The sequence below is a fragment of the Scardinius erythrophthalmus genome (assembly GCF_964197995.2).
Source record: "Scardinius erythrophthalmus genome assembly, chromosome: 15".
NCBI classification, from domain to species: Eukaryota; Metazoa; Chordata; class Actinopteri; order Cypriniformes; family Leuciscidae; genus Scardinius; species Scardinius erythrophthalmus.
The window spans coordinates 7,948,632-7,971,908 of record NC_138235.1 but is presented as its reverse complement, the minus strand read 5'-3'; the positions used below and the strand labels follow the sequence as shown (position 1 = coordinate 7,971,908).

At 42.1% G+C, this 23,277-nt stretch overlaps 1 protein-coding gene across 2 annotated transcripts in view; it reads right to left on the bottom strand.

Annotated features, from left to right (window-relative positions):
* The window catches only part of slc9a8 (solute carrier family 9 member 8), a 60,940-nt gene that overhangs the window by 31,101 nt on the left and 6,562 nt on the right, over nt 1-23,277 (bottom strand). For both annotated transcript variants that reach the window (XM_081387377.1, XM_081387378.1), the window contains exons 5-8: nt 16,068-16,151; nt 14,942-15,043; nt 14,744-14,778; nt 14,513-14,656 (exon numbers count right to left, since the gene is read on the bottom strand). In XM_081387377.1, coding sequence (XP_081243503.1) covers nt 14,513-14,656; nt 14,744-14,778; nt 14,942-15,043; nt 16,068-16,151 — 365 coding nt within the window. The remainder of the gene's footprint in view (nt 1-14,512; nt 14,657-14,743; nt 14,779-14,941; nt 15,044-16,067; nt 16,152-23,277) is intronic.

Below are 23,277 nucleotides of genomic sequence, written 5' to 3'. Positions count from 1 at the left end.
CCATTGGTTCTTGCTGAAGCTCAAACGTGCTGCGTAACACTAGAATGAATCACATTGGTTCTTGCAGAAGCTCAAACGTGCTGCGTAACACGAGAATGAATCACATTGGTTCTTGCAGAAGCTCAAACGTGCTGCGTAACACTAGAATGAACCCCATTGGTTCTCGCTGAAGCTCAAACGTGCCGCGTAACACCAGAATGAATCTCATTGGTTCTTGCAGAAGCTCAAACGTGCTGCGTAACACGAGAATGAACCTCATTGGTTCTTGCTGAAGCTCAAACGTGCTGCGTAACACAAGAATGAACCTCATTGGTTCTTGTAGAAGCTCAAACGTGCTGCGTAACACGAGAATGAACCTCATTGGTTCTTGCAGAAGCTCAAACGTGCTGCGTAACACCAGAATGAATCTCATTGGTTCTTGCTGAAGCTCAAACGTGCTGCGTAACACTAGAATGAACCCCATTGGTTCTCACTGAAGCACAGTCGTGCTGTGTAACACGAGAATGAATCACATTGGTTCTTGCAGAAGCTCAAACGTGCTGTGTAACACGAGAATGAACCCCATTGGTTCTTGCTGAAGCTCAAACGTGCTGCGTAACACTAGAATGAACCCCATTGGTTCTCGCTGACGCACAAACGTGCTGCGTAACACCAGAATGAATCTCATTGGTTCTTGCAGAAGCTCAAACGTGCTGCGTAACACTAGAATGAACCCCATTGGTTCTTGCTGAAGCTCAACCGTGCTGCGTAACACCAGAATGAACCCCATTGGTTCTTGCTGAAGCTCAAACGTGCTGCGTAACACTAGAATGAACCCCATTGGTTCTCGCTGAAGCATAAACGTGCTGCGTAACACGAGAATGGACCCCATTGGTTCTTGCAGAAGCTCAAACGTGCTGCGTAACACGAGAATGAACCCCATTGGTTCTTGCTGAAGCTCAAACGTGCTGCGTAACACTAGAATGAACCCCATTGGTTCTCGCTGAAGCACAAACGTGCTGCGTAACACCAGAATGAATCTCATTGGTTCTTGCTGAAGCTCAAACGTGCTGCGTAACACCAGAATGAATCACATTGGTTCTTGCAGAAGCTCAAACGTGCTGCGTAACACAAGAATGAACCTCATTGGTTCTTGCAGAAGCTCAAACGTGCTGCCTAACACCAGAATGAATCTCATTGGTTCTTGCTGAAGCTCAAACGTGCTGCGTAACACAAGAATGAACCTCATTGGTTCTTGCTGAAGCTCAAACGTGCTGCGTAACATGAGAATGAACCACATTGGTTCTTGCAGAAAATCAAACGTGCTGCGTAACACCAGAATGAATCACATTGGTTTCTTGCTGAAGCTCAAACGTGCTGCGTAGCATGAGAATGAACCTCATTGGTTCTTGCAGAAGCTCAAACGTGCTGCGTAACACGAGAATGAACCTCATTGGTTCTTGCTGAAGCTCAAATGTGCTGCGTAACACAAGAATGAACCTCATTGGTTCTTCAGGGTTCCCACTCTTTTCTTGAAATGATTTTCCAGGACTTTTCCAGGACATTTTCAAGACTTTTTCAGCTGCTACAGTGCGAGTCAAGTTATCACAACTAAGGCTGGGCGATATACCGATATTATCATATCGAGATATATTTTGAAACAGATGTGATATTGTACCTATACCGTATCTGTATTAAAGTTGTGCAAAGATTGTTGTCTTTCACAATGCCACCTGCTTTCCTCTACTTGCAATGTCACACTACTTAAACAGAAGTTATTCTCTACTTTAGTTCATACACTGCTATTTTACTTGCTGATATCAGTGCACATTTGCCACATTTGCACATGTCACATGTCCGTAGTTTAGAGGGGCAAGTCCTACCAGCATAGCCTAGAAATCTGGACACAGCCTAGCGGCAGAAAAATGTGTTTTGCAGCCAGGGTAGTCTAGCAACTCTCCATTTGTCACGTTAGATACAAACAAAACCGAGGACACAATTGCAGCCAAAACAAGAAGAACTTTAATAAAAAAACACAATAACAAAAATACCCACGAGGGGGAAAAAATACAAGAAACTCTGAAACAGAACTGGGACTGGAAACAGAACACCAAACATAGACAACGTAACCACACAAGACTACAGACACAAGGAGACTAAATAGGGGAGCAAACAAAGGAGGGTAACGAACACAACAGGTGGGGCAAATTAACCAATAACTAGCTAACAAGACAGGCGGGGCTAACAATGAACATGAGCACCTGACTTAACATAACCAACACCCAAGTGCAAAACAAGACAGGACAGACATGTGACACCATTGACTTTTGAGCTGCAAAAACCTAAATTGGGTCAGGCCAATCACATCGTGTATAGAGTAGGCGGGGCAGGCTTAACATAATGACGACAGAGTTGCGACGGTTCCCTGCCTGCTACTTAAAAAAAACAAAGAATGACGGCTGCTGCTGGAGAACAGCCTTTCGAATCGGCTTTGGTCGCGACTCTGGAGGACTTGGAGTTAAGCTTTTCTTTGAGGAAAGAGCAAAGAACGGCACTTAAGTCATTCTTAAAAAAAGGAAGATGTGTTCGTAGTTTTGCCGGCCAGATATGGCAAAAGTTGAATCTATCGACTAGCTCCGCTGTTGGGAAAACGCTCTGGTTGGTTGGTTGAAGCGCTGTCCTATTGCGTGCAGAGGGAATTTGAAAGACAGCCGTTTATCCCGCCCCTCGGATTGAGCCGTGTCTATGGTGAGTTGCCAGACCTAACATCTTGATGTAGGTCTGGCTTGCCAGGCTACTACCAGCGTACTGAGATGTCAAATTGCGTACTTGCTACGCAAAATGCGTACATATTGGCAGGTTTGTGTCACGTGGGGCGTTGTGCTGGCTACATGCAGAAATGAAAGCAGACAGCTCCAGCCCAATATTACCAGAGCCCGTCTACGGAGAGCCTTGGCACTTCCTATTAGCCCCATTGTATCAATCTTGGTTGCAGTTCCATTAGAATTCCACTGGAGGTGATCGCGGACGAGTGCAGACTGAATGGGAGTCTATTGGGCTAGACCATAGATATCATATAAAGGCTAGATGTCTTAAGGCGGAGTCACTTCCGGTATCACCGGCGGCCATCTTGCCACAGGGCTCTGTGAATTAAGGTGAGTGATCAGCACGCACACAAATCCTCTTATCTCGCTGAAATCTTGACGAGACATCTAGCCTTTATATGATATCTATGGGCTAGACGGCTAAATTCGTCTCTTTCACCCGATTGCTGTTGAGAAATCTCAGATTTAATTGTAGGTTTTGCGAGGTCAACATGGGTTATAGGTTGAAAGTTGAATGAACGAGTACTTCTGTCCTTCTGATTTCTTACAGGTTGAGTTGTTGTTGCCCATAACACGCTAGCATTCTGCTTATGAACGCTGATTGGTCAGTGAAGGTCTGATTACGACCAGAGATACCGCTTGATGGCATCGTGGCATCCGAAGCGGGACCAGAAACAAACAAAACAAAAACTCTTCTAGCACGTGTGTTTACCTGTGTCAGCTGTGTTGTCGATGCCTCCAGAGAAAACAAAGCGCAGAGCTGAAAGCACCAGAGTGACTGAAGGATTGCCGTAAAGCAGTATCTCTGGTCGTACGATGTGTATGACGTCATTGACATTTTAAGACTTTTTAAAGCAAATAAGTGACTCTAAAAAATCTAACACCCAGCAATGTGTAATTTCTTTGCATCTCCTTTCGAATACAACATTCAAATTACTAGACAAAAAATTATATCCTGAGAAAAGTGGATTTTGATGGGTATAGCTCCATAGACCTCCATTCATTCTGCACTCGCCTACGAGCTCCCCCGCATGGACAGAGACGTGTTACTGCAGCCAGTCCAGAAACCGGAAGTAACCAGAGAGTGCCAATTGACCTATGGCTAAGCCACGGCCCCGCCACTCACTCTGACAAACAGTCAACATTCGGTAACAGGCGCTATGGCAGTTGTCACAGTAGGACACATTTCACAGGAGGCAATTGATGATTTTTGAAGACAGAAATATTATATATCATCTCGAAGTCACCAGAAGGGCCTTAACTATGCATTGGAGGGTTATATTAATAATTTTATTGTTGAGAAGGTCAATAAGCTTCAGCTCCATACAAAGATGTACAGGTGACAGTGTAAACGTTATAGTTTGGTGCTATTTCGCTTCAAACGCTTGCTTTAAACTCGCGTCTTATTCGCTTTAGACGCGCGAATGGATTCAAAAGGTTTAAGCTTCGAACTAGACGCGATACGCGTGATTTTAACGTTACATTAGAGATGTTAAAGATAACGTTCAAATACGTTGTTGACTTGCCTTAGAACAGATGTAGACATCCTTGTTTAATTTATCCACGTTTAATTGGTGTTGTGGTCTACCGCATAACTCAATCCAGAGCAGACACTTTTCTCGGTTGAGATGTGGTTTGGGAAAAAATACACACCGTCGCCCAGCCTCTCAGGATACCTAGTTTCGGAGTTGCATGTACCCCATGCACACCGTTTGACCATTTTAAACTTAAAATGACAAGAAAAAACATATAAAAACGAATGAAAACTGACTAACTGCAATGCATTTCAATGGACGTGGAAGCAGAGAATGTCCGAGTGTATTGGGTTAGCTATGCGCACTATGATTGGCTCATCGCGTTTGGGGGCGTGGCTTAGTCATAGGCCAATTCTCTTCCTATTAGACATTCTCTGATATTATTGAAGGCAGCTGAAAACAGACATTCATGCGTAAAATGTTTAACCCGTTTGCATTCATCCACAAGGAGGGAAAATTATTTTCCAGGACAACACAAATGTTTCCAGGACATTTTACTTTATTTCCCATTTTCCATGTGTTTTCCAGGACTGGAAAATTGGTCTTTCATTTTCCAGGTTTTCCAGGTTTTCCAGGATGCGTGGGAACCCTGTTCTTGTAGAAGCTCAAACGTGCTGCGTAACACCAGAATGAATCTCATTGGTTCTTGCAGAAGCTCAAACGTGCTGCATAACACCAGAATGAATCTCATTGGTTCTTGCAGAAGCTCAAACGTGCTGCGTAACACCAGAATGAATCTCATTGGTTCTTGCAGAAGCTAAAACGTGCTGCGTAACACCAGAATTAATCTCATTGGTTCTTGCAGAAGCTCAAACGTGCCGCGTAACACCAGAATGTAGTGCTGGGCGGTTTGACCAAAAATCAACATCACGGTTTTTTTCTAAATTATACCGGTTTCACGGTTTTAACCGGTTTTTTTTTTTTTCCCAAGCATGATGGGTGTTAACCACATTTTCTACTGAGTGAGAGAGGAAATACTGCAGTAGATTTACTTATAATGCCCTATTTTATTGTCATGAGTGAATATTATAGAAAAAATCCACACTAATATTAATAATACAGGGTTGCAAGGCTGTTTACAAAGAGGTGCCAGCAGGACGCGCTTTAGGAGCGGCAGAAACAGTGGTTTCCCCGGTAACGGCTGTACACAAAGCAGCAACGCTCATAAACACTGCTTTATCAGGAAAGATAAAGAAAGATTCAATCGTAATAACAAAGAAACTTTTCTAAAGACCGTCAGATCAGTTCAGATACGTTAATACAGTATAAAAACACGCGCTCCGCGAGAAAAAAGACACTCTCACCCCCACACGTCTCGTGCCCATTCTAGTCAATGCTTGTGTTTCAGATCGAAGCTTCCCAGAAGCGGCTCTCCGCGCCGCTTCGCTAAATATAGGCGCCTAGTCTATTTTGACGCACCGCGTGGAGGACGGAATAAAACCTTGTCGCAGCTGTAATGCGCCGCAGACGTGTGTTGTAAATGAGGGGTGAGACTGTGTCGCGCAGCGCCGCGTTCCGATTAAAGCGACATACACCGGTATTGCGGTATATTAAAAATTCATATCGTAACAAAAATAAACACCGGTATTCGGTATGAACCGGTAAACCGCCCAGCACTACCAGAATGAATCTCATTGGTTCTTGCAGAAGCTCAAACGTGCTGCGTAACACGAGAATGAACCCCATTGGTTCTTGCTGAAGCTCAAACGTGCTGCGTAACACTAGAATGAATCACATTGGTTCTTGCAGAAGCTCAAACGTGCTGCGTAACACGAGAATGAATCACATTGGTTCTTGCAGAAGCTCAAACGTGCTGCGTAACACTAGAATGAACCCCATTGGTTCTCGCTGAAGCACAAACGTGCTGCGTAACACCAGAATGAATCTCATTGGTTCTTGCTGAAGCTCAAACGTGCTGCATAACACCAGAATGAATCACATTGGTTCTTGCAGAAGCTCAAACGTGCTGCGTAACACAAGAATGAATCTCATTGGTTCTTGCAGAAGCTCAAACGTGCTGCGTAACACAAGAATGAACCTCATTGGTTCTTGCAGAAGCTCAAACGTGCTGCGTAACACAAGAATGAACCTCATTGGTTCTTGCTGAAGCTCAAACGTGCTGCGTAACATGAGAATGAATCACATTGGTTCTTGCTGAAGCTCAAACGTGCTGCGTAACAAGAATGAACCTCATTGGTTCTTGCAGAAGCTCAAACGTGCTGCGTAACACCAGAATGAATCTCATTGGTTCTTGCAGAAGCTCAAACGTGCTGCGTAACACCAGAATGAATCTCATTGGTTCTTGCATAAGTTTAAACGTGCTGCGTAACACCAGAATGAATCTCATTGGTTCTTGCAGAAGCTCAAACGTGCTGCGTAACACCAGAATGAATCTCATTGGTTCTTGCAGAAGCTCAAACATGCTGCGTAACACCAGAATGAATCTCATTGGTTCTTGCAGAAGCTCAAACGTGTTGCGTAACACCAGAATGAATCTCATTGGTTCTTGCAGAAGCTCAAACGTGCTGCGTAACACCAGAATGAACCTCATTGGTTCTTGCTGAAGCTCTAAGGCGCTGCGGAACACGAGAATGAAATCTCATTGGTTCTTACAGAAGCTCAAACGTGTTGCGGAACACGAGAATGAACATCATTGGTTCTTGCAGAACCTCAAACATGCTGCGTAATACGCGAGAAGGAACCTCATTGGTTCTTACAGAGGTTCAAAAGTTCTGTGTAACAAGAATGAACCTCATTGGTTCTTGAGGAAACTCAAACGTGCTGCGTAACATGCGAGAATGAATCTCATTGGTTCTTACAGAAGCTCAAACGTGCTGTGTAACACACAAGAACAAGGTTTTAAGGGGTGGTAATATTATAATAAAATCCTTTTTAGAAAGGAATGGTATCTGCAAGGATTTCCAGTCAGGATTTAGACCGTACCATAGTACTGAGACAGCTCTCATTAGAGTCACAAATGATTTGCTCTTATCATCCGATCGTGGTTGTATCTGTCTATTAGTGTTACTCAATCTTAGTGCTGCAATTGACACTATCGACCACAACATTCTTTTAAATAGACTCGAAAATGATGTTGGCATTAGTGGAATTGCATTAGCATGGTTCAAATCATACTTATCTGACCATTATCAGTTTTTAGTAGTAAACGAAGAGATGTCTTATCAATCACAAGTTCAGTATGGCGTACCACAAGGCTCAGTACTAGGACCGTTGCTGTTCACTCTGTACATGCTACCCTTGGGAGATATCATTTGGAAGCATGGCATTAGCTTTCACTGTTATGCTGACGATACTCAGCTGTATATTTCTTCGCGCCCCAACGAAACTTCCCAATTCACAAAAATAACGGAATGCATAGCTGATATAAAAAAACTGGATGACAAGTAAATTCCTTACTTAATTCTGAAAAAAAAAAAAACAGAGATTCTAGTTTTTGGACCAAAAACCTCTGCACGCACAAAAACTTGATGGCTGCTCTGTCAAGTCTTCGTTGTCGGTTAGGAACCTGGGTGTGCTCTTTAAAACCCATCTTTCATTTGAAAGCCACATTCCTAGCATATGTAAAACCGCATTCTTAAAAATATTCAGTATCTAAATTGAAGAATTAAATCTAGAGTAAAAACTCATCTCTTTGACCTAGCATACACATAACACATTATCAACTTCTATAATTCAATGTTAGGCTGCATAAATTAGGTCAGCCAGAACCGGGAACAGTTGATGTAAAGCCAAAACAATCTCTGTTACTTTAATTTCCTATTATCACTTTAAAGCTGCTTTGAAACAATCTATATTCATTAAAGCACTATATAAATGAAGGTGACTTGACTTTATTTAGATGCTACCCAACAGACATTCTGCTGACTATAAGTAACTTTGCAACTGCATGTCAACTTATTCTACTGACACCTATCCCTAACCTCACAGTCTACTACAGTCTACTGATACTCTCATGAGAGTTAGTTGACATGTAGTTGCAAAATCTAATGTCTAAAGTTGAACAATGTAATAAAGTTTAACCCACAAGTGTTCGACTGTTCTTGTTATTTACTGTATATGTAAACCTGGTTCCCTATCAGTCGGTCACTCTCGACGTACGTCAGGACCGGCGAATAGGAATCTTGCTAGAGAGGCAAATCTACTTCACATTGGCATGCAATCATTTGCATTGGTGCGGGCGATACGGTGCGGCAGCATGGTCGACTTCTTCTCTTTCTCTATATATATTTTTTTTTTTTGCAAAAACAGCTGGTAAACAGCTGGTGTTTTTGCAGCTGGTGTTCTTACAGCTGGTAATGGGACCTTGCAGGCATTTTCGGTCGACGAATCGTGCCTAGAGTTCGGGCTGGGTGACAACATGACTTGACTTGACAAACTTTATTGTCATTCAGTATACAGCAAGTGTATACAGAACAAAATTTTGTTTGCATAGGCCACAGCTTTTACAGTTTCAATGCAGTGTAAATGTTTGTACAGCAGTTCCTAAGCTCTTGTTTTGATGTTAATTCCAGCTGCAGGTGATCCATTTTTCCATCCAGGGAGCGGACATTTGAGAGAAAGATGGATGGAAGCGGCGTTCTGTGGGGGTTAGCATTTAGACTAGCTGTTAGTCCTCCCCGACAGCCGCGCTTCCGCCTTCGGTCACACCGCCTCCGCTTCCTTCTCTGTTGGCTTGTATTGGTAGGCGGGTCCGCTGATCTATCGGCCGCTGGATCTTGCCAGCATAGACACTCCTGGACACTTACATCTACGAACCCGAAGTCACTGTATGGTCGTAATTCCAGTAGATACTGGCGATCATACACTACCTCATGATGACATCTATGACATCTATGACGTCTATGACAGCGTCTATGTCCTCTGTCATAGACGGAGTAATTTGGTCGGAAAATCCGAAACTGTCGTGAGTTGTCGCAGCCAAACGGGGCACCACCATTGTTTATATCAACAACCATGTTGTATTGAGACCCCGGCCTGGCTATGTGCCCATGGTTCCTACCACTCCCTTCAGGGACCAGGTAGTGAACCTGCAAGTGCTGACCCTGGAGGAGGCAGACCCAGCCCTGGCTTTGCTCCGTCCCGTTTGCACTCTGCGTCTGTACGTGGACAGAACTCAAAGTCTCAGGATCTCAGACCAGCTCTTCGTCTGTTACGGAGGCCAGCAGAAGGTAAAGGCTGTTTCCAAGCAGAGGATGGCCCACTGGATAGTGGATGTCATCGCCTTGGCTTACCAAGCACAAGGCGTACCCTGCCTGCTCAGGTTGCATGCACACTCCACGAGAGGTGTTGCATCCTCCTGGGCGCTGGCACATGGCTCCTCGCTAACAGATATCTGTAGAGCTGCGGACTGGGCGACACCTAACACGTTCGCTAGATATTATAGCCTATGTGTAGAGCCGGTCTTCTCCCGTGTTCTCACTCTAAACGGGTAGAAGCACTGAGAGGCCCGGCTCTGTCAGCTTGCTGCACCCTACTGTGCACCCTTATTGCTCCAGAGTGAAAAACCTGTTGAGTCCTCCAAAACCCTCGGCCCGGACATGGCGGAGAGTCCAGCACCAGGCCCTTATCCTTTGAACCGGGTCTGGGCTAGGTCCCATATGTGTGACCCTGCGGGGATCACACTTTCCCTTGGGCTAAGTCACACAGTATTTCATATGCAATACAACCTTCGGGTTAGTCCATATGTATATCTCCACATAACTCCTTCGGGGAAGAATGTGGTTTCCACAGCATTCTCCTTCCTAACAGAAAGGGCACGCTTTCCCAGTGTTATCCAATAATCTCACTGTATGGGTTATCATGGAACAACAGTGACAGATACACTCGGTGTAAGCCCTCTCCTATCGTCCTTCCAGGTGAGAAGGGGCAAGAGGCTTGCACAGGGCGCTGGATGGGGTCAGCAGCTGTGGCGCTTTGGTAGCGATTCCTATTCATCGGTCATGACCGACTGATAGGGAACGTCTCTGTAAAGTATGGTAAGCCTCGTTCCCTGAAGGAGGGAACGGAGACGTACGTCCCATCTCCACATCTGCTGCGACCACCCGGGGCAGCCAGTTCATCAGCTCGGCTCCTCAGCAAAAAACTGAAGTGCAATCGCACCTGCGGCTCATTATATACCCGCGCTGCGTGGCTGAACAGCAGATGCAAATGATTGCACGCCAATGTGCATTGGCTCATTTAGTGTCACTCTCTAGCGAGATTCCTATTCATCGGTCACGAAATGCGTCTCCGTTCCATCCTTCAGGGAACGAGGGTTACCATACACCTAACTGAGGGGCTGTTTACACCTGGCCACTTTATGCGTTTTCTCAGGTCGGATAGCTATCGGATTTATCAAAACGATTCCATTTACATAAATGTATGTTATGGTCACATAAATGTATTTTGGCAAAACGGATTTAAATCCGATCTTCAATTCCCGCGCTATATGCAGATTTAATGGAGTGCACGTCATCGAAAGCAACAGATATGAGCTGCATTTTATTGATCATCATCTAAAATTTCAAAATCAAAGACTGCAATAAGAGACAACGGCAACAGCCCTGGTAAGATAATTTTGTTTCTTTACTTTTAATGATGATGATTGTGTTAAGCGCCTGCGACTTACTTTCACTTTGATTTGCGATAGTTTGCACGTTGGCTTAATGAATAGATGCTCAGCTTCTCATCTGCGGGGATGCGTGTTGCAGTAGTCTCGTCATATCTGGCTATTACATTACATAGCCTATAATACGCTCTCACGTGTTTATTTTTTTTAGCATTTTGGGGAGGAGTACAATTTACATATGTGGTTTCAACAACCAGATGCATTTACACTTGTCTAGTTTTGTCTAGAATGTGGCCCAGACCACCTCCTGAAGTGGTTTGAGCGATCGGATTCAAATCCGTCTCGAATGCGTTTCGGAGGGCATTTACACCTGGTCTTTTCACGATCGGATAGCTATCCAATTACAGAAAACGCATGAAGTGGCCAGGTGTAAACAGCCCCTGAGACGTTTTATTTAGAAGAATGTATTTTTTCAGAGAGCCATTACAAAGGAACAGTAGCCAGGACAGCTTTGCAATCAGGCGTAAAACTACACCCAGAGAAGAATTACTGCTTTCTAGGAAACACACAAACAGCTGACGACAGCAACTCCGTAGAACCGTCAATTATGAATGAGATCATTTTACCACCCCACACTCCAGAGACAGTCGTAGTACACACTCACAATGAGCACAAAAAAAACCTTGACCAGAGGTAGAGACCAGACGTGATGAGTTGAAAAGAGACTAGATGAGGAGAGATGAGAGATATGATGGAACAAAAGAAGAGACAAGAAATGACAAGAGATAACAAACAAGACAAAAGATGAGAGGAGACAAACTAGCAAGAGACTAGATGAAATGAGAAAAGAGGATTAGACTGTATAAGAGAGACAAGGGACAAGATGAGACAAGAAATGAGAAGACAAACTATGAGATGAGACAAGTAAAGTTAAATAAGAGACTGTATGAGAAGAGAAAAAAGAGAAAGGAGATGAGAAATGAGAAATGAGAAATGAGAAATGAGAAATGAGAAATGAGAATAAAAATATACGGGGAGAGATGAGGAGAGAGAACGGGCAATTTGAGACATGAGATGAGAAAATAAACTAGGGGATGAGAAAAGACGCTGTATGTAAAAACACTGACACAAAAGACGAGATGAGGAAAAATTTGACGAGAAGAGAAAGGCAAAAGAGGCTAGATGAGAAGAGACAGGATGAAAAAGACAAGAGAAGAGAAGAACAGAAGAAACGTCAAGAAGTGACTACAAGAGAAGACACGAGACAAGAATGGAAGAATAAGGATAAGACGAGAATAAGACAAGGAGAATAAACACAAATAGGTGAAAACAGAAGAGACAAGAGGAGAAGAGAAAAGAAAACAGATTATTTGAAAAGAGAAAAGAGTTGAGTTGAGACTAGATGCATGCAAACATGAAGAAGAAGAGATAAGAAGACAAACTATGAAATGAGAAGAGACAAAAGGGTCAAGATAAGACAAAAGACAAGAAAATAAGAGACAAGAAGAGATGAGATGAACAGAAGAGAAGAGAAAAAAAATGATTTGAAAAGAAGAGACCAATAAGACCAACGAGATGAAACTAGATGAAATGAGACGAGATTAGAAAAGGGACAAGAAGCGACAGATGGAGACTGAAAGAGTTCTAACACACAATACAGTGTTACAGCCACAATGAAAGACTGCAGATCCGTGAGCTAGTTAGTATGTGGTGCAGGGGACCACACATCTCACCCTTCCTGTTCAACGTGTTTGCAACATCATGTCATCAAGATAGTTGTCATATTCATTCTGTGTGAATCTTCAAAAACACAAAGTCCCATCGAGTGTAAAACATGTAAAACATTTAAAAGACGTCACATGGCCATGACCTCCTCACACATTACATCTCCCCATGAGGTCAACAGTTAATGATGAGGTTTTGACTTCTAATCTCTGATATTCCATTAGAATCAGCAGTTTCTACATAAACGCACAAAGACAGCTGGATTTGTGTTGCTAAAACAAAACCAGCATGACTGCATGTAATTGCCTAGTGGACTGATATTATAATCATTAATCATGTATGCAAAGCTACACATGCACAAAAATAAAACGTCAATCTCAAACGTTGCTTAATGTGACACTGTATGAGAGATGTAAACATACGTATGAGCCGGCTATAAAGATAGAAGCGCTCATGTTATATATGGATCTGATCTTGTCGTGCTCAGCAAATTCAGGATTTGCCCGGCCACCCTGACCCAAATCCACAGTCGTAATCTCCCATCATTCAAGAGCTGGAAGGAAAGGTGGTGAAAGATGAGTCACATGTTCATTACTGCAATTTATTATAGGCTCCATATTTCCTGGAACTCATTAAATGAGCTTGATTTGTCTAAGCACAAAGACAAAAGTTTTGATCACTAAAGAGTGTTCAGTTCCATGTAATAGTTCTGGTAATTTCTTACAATGTGGCACGTAAGTGGATCTAACGGCTAATTTAAGATCAGGGCTTTTAAATAATTGACGAGACAAGACCTCCACAATAGAGAAGTGCTAAATGACTAAGCAGAAAGGCCAGTTAAAGCACTTGAAATGTCATCTATTTTTATTGTCTATTTTTCTCTGAATTCCACTTCTAATGTTAGTTAGGCTTATTAAAACAAAAAACAAAATTATCATAATTTTCCACATAAACACAAATTCCCTTGACTTTTTTAAGATTTGATTAATTTCCATGATTTTCCAGGCAGAATTTTATTTGGGAACCCTGCAGATTAGATCTGCATACAGATCAAAACAGCAATTTTTGTCACCTTTAATTTAGAGTATCTACTGATCTGAGAAGAGAGTGAGTTCCTGCTGAGAAAGAGCACTAAAGAAACACCCATTCATTTATATCCACCTCATGACCAAGAGTATATGGACACCTCCTTCTAATGAATGGGTTTGGCTGTTCCAGTAATTCTAGTGAAGACAAACGTAGCATTAGCACCACACAATGCCATTCTAGAGAATTATCATCAAGTGTGTTTGTCTAGAACAAACTCAATGTGGCCATCCAGAAAAAAAGGTTGTACAGGAACACCAAAGTCCATCAGTCCTAGTCGATTATAAAAATCTGCATGTATATACTGTGCGAAAGTCATTTATCATATTGAAAACACACCTTTATATGGTCATAAATCATGGGATGTGGAAGCAGAAAATGAGCAGAAGGCAGAAACACACAGAATGAGGATGTCTGCAGGCCACAAAGCCAACGGCAGCTTGGCCACAGACAGCAAAAAATGCCTGACACACTTGCACACAAAACCTGCACAGAAACAATGTGTGACCGAGATTGCAACACCAACTCCTGTCACACAGCACTTTCTCCTAAATCAAAGCTCAAGCGCAGTGTCTGCAAACCTCTTTTGAGAAGCTGTGAATGAAGTTGTCTTTTGCTTTTTGAAAAATTGTACCACTTGGCCAATGATAGTAGTGGTGGCTTGAGACCAGCATGTTTTAGAGCTGATCTTTCTAGTGGAAACGTGTAGAATGGGGGTGAGACTGTGCTTAGGTTTCAGTACTAGTTGGTGTAAAATGACAGACAAAGAGTTATGATGGTTCAGTGAGGCGTACTTTGTTAAGACGATGGAGACGGCGTCATTTAGGATGCTCTCCCCGAACACCAGCATATTGAGCACCGGATCCACATTAAGGGCATTAAAGATGGCGATAGTGGCGACTGGATCCACAGCGGAGATCAGAGAACCAAACGCAAAACTAGAGAGAAGAACAACAGAGGAAAACCATGAAGACATGAACGTACACGCCAAAGCCTTTGCTCAATAGTTTCAGATGTTTTCTCACCTGTCTGTCATTGTCATCTTGTAAATAACATCAGCCTATTCAAGAAACACATCCAAACATAACAGTCATAATCATGGAGAGATCATGTCAAAGGAGCGGTTAAGGTGTGCCAACTAGTCCAACTAGATAAACCACTTATGATCACTTATAGGTCTGCTTACATAACTGTTGATGTCTATTAAAACAATAAGAAAATACCTGTCCCAGGAAATAGATCCCCCCTCCAACGATGAAGGCTGAAATCGCTGTTCCAAAGACGGCGAATAATGTGATTGAGCCAATGTTTTGGAAAAAATTACCCTGTGGAATAAAAACGTGTCTGTTTATATACCTATAGCAGTCTCTGAATACAGACTCAAAAGTTTTCATTGAAAAAGGTTTGCTACTCTATACAACTTTTAATATTTATTATTATTATTATTATTAAAGCAATAAACCATCTGCATCACATGGCTTAGTGTTTCATTCGAACTTCTGTTTTTGACTTTGGGTCTCACCGTTACAATAATTTGTAAGGCCAAGTCTTCACACACAGTTTCACAAAGCTTAACTACACTAAACCTGCTTCGTTTTAAGACACCAACTTGCAGTGAGATTCTGCTCTGAGCAATTCTGTTTACTCAGTGGAGGACTCATTCTAACTAGTAACTACTGAGTTTTACCCTGGTAATCCAGAGCTCTTGTGAGAGCACAAGTTGAATTTGCTCAGCGAGTTAGTCTGGCGTCGGGTAATGATGCTCATTAAATATGCCCCTCGATCTGAGCTGCACCAATCACATCGGGTTATCTGACATAGGCGGGCCAGAGGCGAGATGACGACAGCGCTGCGACGTCGAAGTCATTAGTAAACATTGCAAGATGGCTACGGATGAACACCATTTGTCTGAAACGGCTTTGGCCGCTACAATGAACGAGTTAGACTTTTTCTCTAAAAGAGGAACAGAAGACGGCGCTCGAATCGTTCCTTTGCAAGAAGGGCGTTTTTGCTGTTTTGCCGACCGGATACGGCAAGAGTCTAATCTACCAGTTATCTCCGCTGGTAGCTGAGCGTATGGGGCTTGTTGTGATTGGTCGTAGTGTTATCCAATTGCGTACAGTGAGATTTTCAAATGCATGCTTGGTGCCGCCCCTCGAGCTGGCCGATTTTCATTAGTCGACGCCAGACCATTAATCTTTTAGATTTAGGTTCTGGATTTCCAGGCTAACTGAGTTTGGACCTTTCAGACGGATTCAATGGTGCTTAAAGCATATAGTGCTGACATATTTTACAACAACTTATTCATGGCTCTTTTTTGAAAATTAATAATATCTCAGTAATATTTACCTTATGCAATGAGTATCCAGACTCAAAAATGATTGGCGGTAAAAGTAATAGGAAGAACATATTGGGACGAAACATCTCCTCTTCCTGTGAAAGAAAGGAAGAAAGAATGATGTATACTTGAACATGCAGACATTTTATTTCATCGTGGATACTGCTCATATGAATACTGTTATTATTAATAGTAGGTTTGTCTTACAAGCATTTCAGTCTATTATGTGATTGTGATTTCAGTCAGGGGTGATTGTGAAATCAACACACAGTAACAGTTTAAAACTGGCCCAATTCTGAGGAAAACCGCAGATACCTAGCCTGGGAAAACCCAGACAACTTCCGGCAAATTTAGATTTGCTCTGCAAGTAAGTCTGGCAAAGAGCTCATTCAAGTCCATTTCCCCATGCCGAGAAATCAAGGCACCAATCAGAAACGTTGAGGCGGGCTTTACACATGACGATCGCTCTGATTGGTTTTAGGTCTAGCCTATCCAGAGGCATTTGAGCGACGTCCACTCCGACGTCCGTTGGTGAAGCACACCAACCTTTGCAAACACATGAGGACAGTCTCCATGAAAGACCCACTGGCAGATGAACGTGCTACTACATTTCTCTCCGAAACAGTAGGAAATTAAATTAGATTTAATAGAGGATTTTAACTGTGACAAGATGATTGACAGGGCAGTTTACGTGACGGGATGCACGCGACAGATCTGTCCGATAAAGATGATGAAGTAGTATGTCCCAAAGCTTGCCTACTTTTTTGCTACACATTCAAAAGTAAATACATTTTCTTCACAAAAAGAGTACATATGGCGTAGTGTAACCATAGACTGTAAAAAAAATAGAGTGTAACATAGGCGAATTGGGACGCAGCATACGGCTTTACACATGATGATCCCTGATTGGTTTTAGGAGTTTTAGGTCTATCCAATTGTGCACAGAGCCATTTGAGCGACGTCCGTTGGTGACGCCCCTTTGGAAATGAGTTATTAAAGGAGCTTTGCCAGACCATAACTCAGTTACTACTGAGAATGGTCTGGTTTTAACCAGGCTAGCAGATACCCTGTTTAGTAGCACTATTAACATAGTCATTTTCAATGATATTAAGCACAGTAACAGTAGTAATAGTTTGACTGGTAATCATGTCTACTTTAGGTCTCTTTATTGAAGAAAAAAAAAAATCATCTTTTTTTTCTTATAGTTAAAACAAATGATTAAACTATATTTTTTTAGATGAAACCATAGATAGACTGTAAAAAAATATGGACGTAGTGTCCGTGACGTCACCCGTAGATTTCTGAAGAACGTTTTTGAAGCCTAAAGTGGGTGTGGCCGACCGTCGCCATCTTGGTAGCGCGTCAGTCCCGGATAAACGAAAATGGGTGAAAAACCCTAACGTTACGGCTAACAGACAGCAGACAAACGGCTAATGATGACTAATGACCACAGCAGCGGGAACCTGTCACTCAAAAGTGGACACACCCTTAATTATGCAGAAATTTAAGGCTTAATATAATTTAAAAGGATGAGTAATAAAAAAATTCACCCCCCTCACAGTTGTCATGAAGGGCAGAATTAGCTGTATAGACCAAAGCCACTTTTTGCTCCAGGCTGTAAACATGTTTTTTTCTGCTGTAAAGTTGGGCATTTCAACATGGGGGAGATGCAGATTTGACTCACTTTTGCAGCCAGCCTCAAGTGGCCAGTCGATGAATTGCTGTTTAATTCACTTGCGTGTTGGTTTCAAGAGAGAGACAGGGAGGTTGCCGCTTGGATGAAACTCCATTTTCTTTTTAGATAATTTTATAATTTTTTGACCCTGGCCTTTATATATTAAATATGACACACACACACACACACACACACAAGTGTCAGTGACAGAGTGTGTGTAATGTGTTGCAAGCATATGCGTATATTTGTGTGTGCAAGTAAACATGTACATTACACTGGAGTACAAAGCGGAATTGCGTTGATCCTGTGACAGTGATAATGATGGCATGTGTGCAGAGATGTACAAAGATCCCCTTCATGCATGTAACCACCAGCGCATCACATTTCATCACTTGCACACTGTCATTCTTGAAGTTCCTGTGTAGGGAGGCCTTGCTACACCACATTCCCTTTCAGTTCCATGACGATCCATCACTCACTGAGAGGCAAAAACTACATGTTGGGTCATGAACAGTTAGAGAAACTCAGGGAACCGTCTTGACAACGGCAGAGAAAGATGAGAGGAATTAGGAATTGTGTAGGTGTTAAAACATGAACCCTTGCATGAGAGTTGTTGGCATTTTTGTTGTAACTCTGGGAACTTTTTTGGACACGATACGCAAGCTTCTGACAGCAAAGCTTTTACAATCAGAAGGCAGCAAAATGACGTTGCCTTATAAGATGGATCAAATTAAAAGCACTAATCTTCAAGGATAAAGCCAGAAACACTGTATGCAAATGCAAACACACTCAACGTAAGCTTGATCTGATAAAAATTGTCAGAATGCGTTTCGTAACTAAGGAAGTACACATTGCATTATCAGAGTTGTCGCAAGGGCTGCTAAGGTTGGGCATAAGTGTAAACCAGGTTTTTTTTTTTAACCGCTCTCTGAGCCCAAGGCAATCCCAGGATGCATTGCAACAAGCTCTGTGGAAATTAGCATTTTGAAAATGTTGTTCTGAAATCTGACTAATACATAAAAGCATGTCCATCCAACTGAAGATTAGTCATTTCAACCAACATTTGTGACATTTTTTACTTACACTCAATGGAAACGTCAATTTCGCTTGAAAAAAGTTTTTACGCTTGCATGAGGTGTTTTCAGACAATTCGTAAAAAGGAATATTTTGCAAAACTGCAATGGAAACAGTTTTTAAAGGGGTAGTTGATTATGATTTCACTTTTTTAACTTAAGTTATCAGCAAAGTCACAACGCTCAAAGTTCAAAGCAAAGGGAGATATTTTCTTTTAAAGAAATTGCTTTTTAAAGGGACACTTCACCCATTTGCATTAAGCTTTGCATTGTTAGAAACCCAGTCATACTATTGAATGGTCGTGCAATACTCTCTCATTTTCCCCTGAGACGGGAGAAATCTGTTATTTACCTCTTACACTTCCTCCTACAATGACGCAAAAATCGTCATTTTGCGTCATTGTAGGAGGAAGTGTTAGAGGGGGGGATTTCTGTTAAGACTACAGACACTAGTTTCTCATCTTTCCCAGGGTGGGGCGCGCTCACGCTACAGACCTATTACAGATCAGTGGGTGGGACTTTACTCTCTGAAACTGAAAGCAATATCCTCCATCTTGTTTGAAGCTAAGCTAACAGGCGCTGTGGAGACAGATGTAAAGTTATGACAATAGCGGAGGAGAGTGCTCAATATGATATAGAAGAAGAGGATTTCGGAAGTCTGATGCTTGAATCAGGTGTTTGTGGCTACCTTTACAAGCCGCATTATAGCGAAGAGCAGCCGAGGCAGAAGACCTGCCTGCCGCGGACGAGGAGCCCGGACTGGCTCGAGTTAGGGCGGACTGGTGGCGCCGGTGATCTCACTATGCAGCTACGAACCGCTACGAACACAGAGATAGAGTCCGTCTGCGGCAAAGAATTTCAACGATGACAATTTCTCCTGGACGAAATCTCTGAATCAGACGAGGACACGGACGTTTGTGTTGAGAACTATCCTAGTTTCGCACCGCATTTATGTTCTGACTGAACATCCAGGTACCATGCAATAATTCACCTTTTCGAAAGAAATACAAACGAGGAGTAATGCACTATATGAATTCGCCAACTAACTAGACATTTTGTGTGAATGTGAAATGAATTTCAAGCTCTGGTAGTAGCTAGCCTTGTAGACGGAAGAGTGATTTCTCTTATAGGCAGATATGCGCTTTCTGGATTAGTGGGAGTGGCTTGCAGAGCTGTGCAATGTGGTGCATTGTGGGAGTTGTTGTCTTTCATACAAATGCGTTCTGAAGTTATTTTTTGTCTTTTCTCGGTCACGAAGGCACCAAATTCAAAAATTATTTTACATTTCGACTACATATATGACCCACTTTAAATAAAAAACAATGTTCAAATGGGTGAAATGACCCTTTAAGGACTACAACAAAAAAGCAATTAGCTGGTAGAGACTACACGACATTCCTCCCGGGTTAGTGACATCATGAACCCTAGAATTTACATAAACCCCACCCCCGGGAACGCAATTTATAGATTATCATGACAGAATATGCTAACCAATGATTAGAAGATACATTACATTAGCTACATAAATTCATCAACTAACCATTCAGAAATGTTGTCTACATGTTGCACTTCTTCTTGAGTCTCTCCATCATTGTCTGACTCCGGTTTGAACATAAAAGGCTGAAAGTTTTTGAAATGTTCAGTGCATGTGTGTGTAAGGTAAAAGGACACCAGCTGTAGTAGCTCCGCCCCCTGTGCCGGGAGCAGCAGCTCATTTGCATTTAAAGGGACACACACAAAAACGGTGCATTTTTGCTCACCCTCAAAAAGTAACAATTTTAACATGCTATATAAAATGATCTATTGGGTATTTTGAGCTAAAACTTCCCATACACACTCTGGGGACATCAGAGACTTATTTAACATCTTGTGAAAAGTGCATTATACCACCCCTTTAAGCATTTACAGGTCACCTGATGTAGATGGGGCGGTGTGCTGGACAGAAGATGAGACAGTTCTTCAATAAAATCATTAAAGACAAAACAACAAACAACAAAGAAATGCCATAATTTATCAAGAGCTTGAAGCAGATCTGAGGGAGAAACACCCAGAAACGCCTCATATGGACAGTATAAGGAGCTTTCCTTGCCATTAATGCTTGGATAACACACCTATGTCTCCTCCCATTATAATAACGGCTAGTGCGGTGGCTGAGATATATATATATATATATATATATATATAAACCTACCAACATCCATTGCCATGGTTTTTGGGATGGCTTATCACGAGAGGAAAAAAAGTACGCTTTAGTTGCATAACATTGGTTAATGGAAACGCCGTCATTTCACAATAGTTTTCTATCTACATGCAAAAGTTTTGTGCAAATCTGTAATGGAAACATGGCTTGTGAAGCTTTAGGGGTGTTGATGGACATGATCTACTCGACATGTGTTTTTATCATCGTTCTGAATCCAAGTCTTTGACACAAACGTGACTTAAGACGTAAAGAGGGGGAAAAGATGCACTTAAAAATGTTCCGTCACTGCATACAGTTTCGATTCAGTCGTGGTAGATTTGTGGTAAATTTTAGTGAAGGGGCTGCTTACAAAAAGCTCTTCAAATCAGCAACTTCATTTCGGTTAGGGTGTTGCCTTAGGAGGTCGCTGCCTATGTAGACAGCAGACAACAATGCAACCAACTAGAACTTGCTGAAGGCTAATTTCAGGCACGAAACATGTACATCACGAGGCAGAAAATCCTCAAACTTCAGCACAGTTTTATTAGAAATGGGGCTCAGGAACGTTGTGTCAAGACACATGATTACATGTGCATCGGGTACAAAGCCTTATTTATGGACTCAGAGCATATGGGCAGACGGGTAAAGGTGCTTCGAGTCCATCTGTAGTGACAAGAGAACAGCATGTCGTAGCTTCAGGAGGACAAGCTGCTGGCAAGAACAAGCATGCTATTTTGAGGCTAGCCTCAATCAATCAATCGATCCAGTTTATTACAAGCTCAGTTCATTTCTTTTAGCTCATCTCATCTTTAAACTAATAGTCGGCTCACTGATTCTTGCAAAATGAGACAAAACACGTCACACAACCAGTCTTTAGTTTGTTAAATAGCAACATTTCTACTTTGAAATGGGTCAGAGACGATCATTAGTACGTTCTTAACACAAGTGTCCCATTTCATTTGATTTTCTCTATATCAATGTCATTACATTATCACTCACTACCCCTAAAACCAGCTGTCTCAACTCAATATATGTCAAATGTACTGGTGCTTTGGTATTGTCAGGGATATGTTGTGTTTTGTCTGAGTTATTGTTCAATAGCTGTTTTTCCTTTGACCCACATTTTCCATGTGTTTGGGAAAATGTCTTTAAACTCGTTAATCAGTTCATCAGTTTCCTTTGTTTGCCGCATGTATCTAAGCTTTCAGTTTCAGTCTGTTCCTGGTCCGGTTTTTGTTCTGCGTTGATGGTTATGTGGTTGATTATCTCCAAGTTATTCTCTTGTTCCTTGTTTAAATTAAGAATTACGGTAAAAGATTATTCCCATTGGACTCTTTTGTCGTGTGCTTAGTACAGCCACTAACCGTGACAGGTATCAAGTATATATATTTTATATATATATACTATATACTCTATAGACTTTTTTTTTTAAGTAGATACCAAACTTTCTATTTACTAACAAAGTAAATAGGGTTGATTTTGATTTCATGGCGACTTTAACAACATGTTTTTGAAGCGTTGAGCATTGAAGCCTATCACAGACATTCCTGTTGATGCAAAGCAACATTTTCTGCATCACTACTCTTCAGTATCACATTATCCTTCAAAAATCATAGTTTCATGATAAAAACCCACCCAGAGGAGAGAGCTGCATCTGTGCATTTACACACAACTGTGTGAATGTGCCCTAAGAAAAGTGCCTAACTGTGGGTCAGATGAACCTGAAGATTGGTCTACCAAAACTGAAACATATTTTCAAAATCGACAAGATGGTTACATGAATAATCAATTTTGAAAATATGTTTTGTACATTATGTGCCTTCTAGAAACATGTTTTATGCCACATCTCAATAATCTGTGGTCTAAAAAAAGCAGAAAAGAGTTGAAGCACAGAACGAATGAAGTGGAGACACGCTCCAGTTGAGCCGTTCATCCAGAGGGTCTCTGGTTACCAAAACACAGCGAGAACTGAGGGGCCCTCTTGACCTTTAGACTTCCTGAAACAAAAGGAAGCTCTGTACTCACAGAGCCTGGCATCACCTCACATCCCAGACAAAAATGTTAATTAAGGCCAGAGACAGAGATGAAAAGGTGGAGAGAGGAAGAGAAAAGAAAGGCAGGCATGAGAAGCGAATGCTGGAGAGAGAGAGAGAGAGAGAGAGAGAAAGAGACTTTGTGAAGCCCGAGAGAATGAAACAGAAGACAGAAAGTATGAGAAGAGGAAGGAAACGAGGGAAGCGCAGGACAGAAAGATATATGTGCATGGAATGGCTTCCTCTGCTCTCAAAACCTCC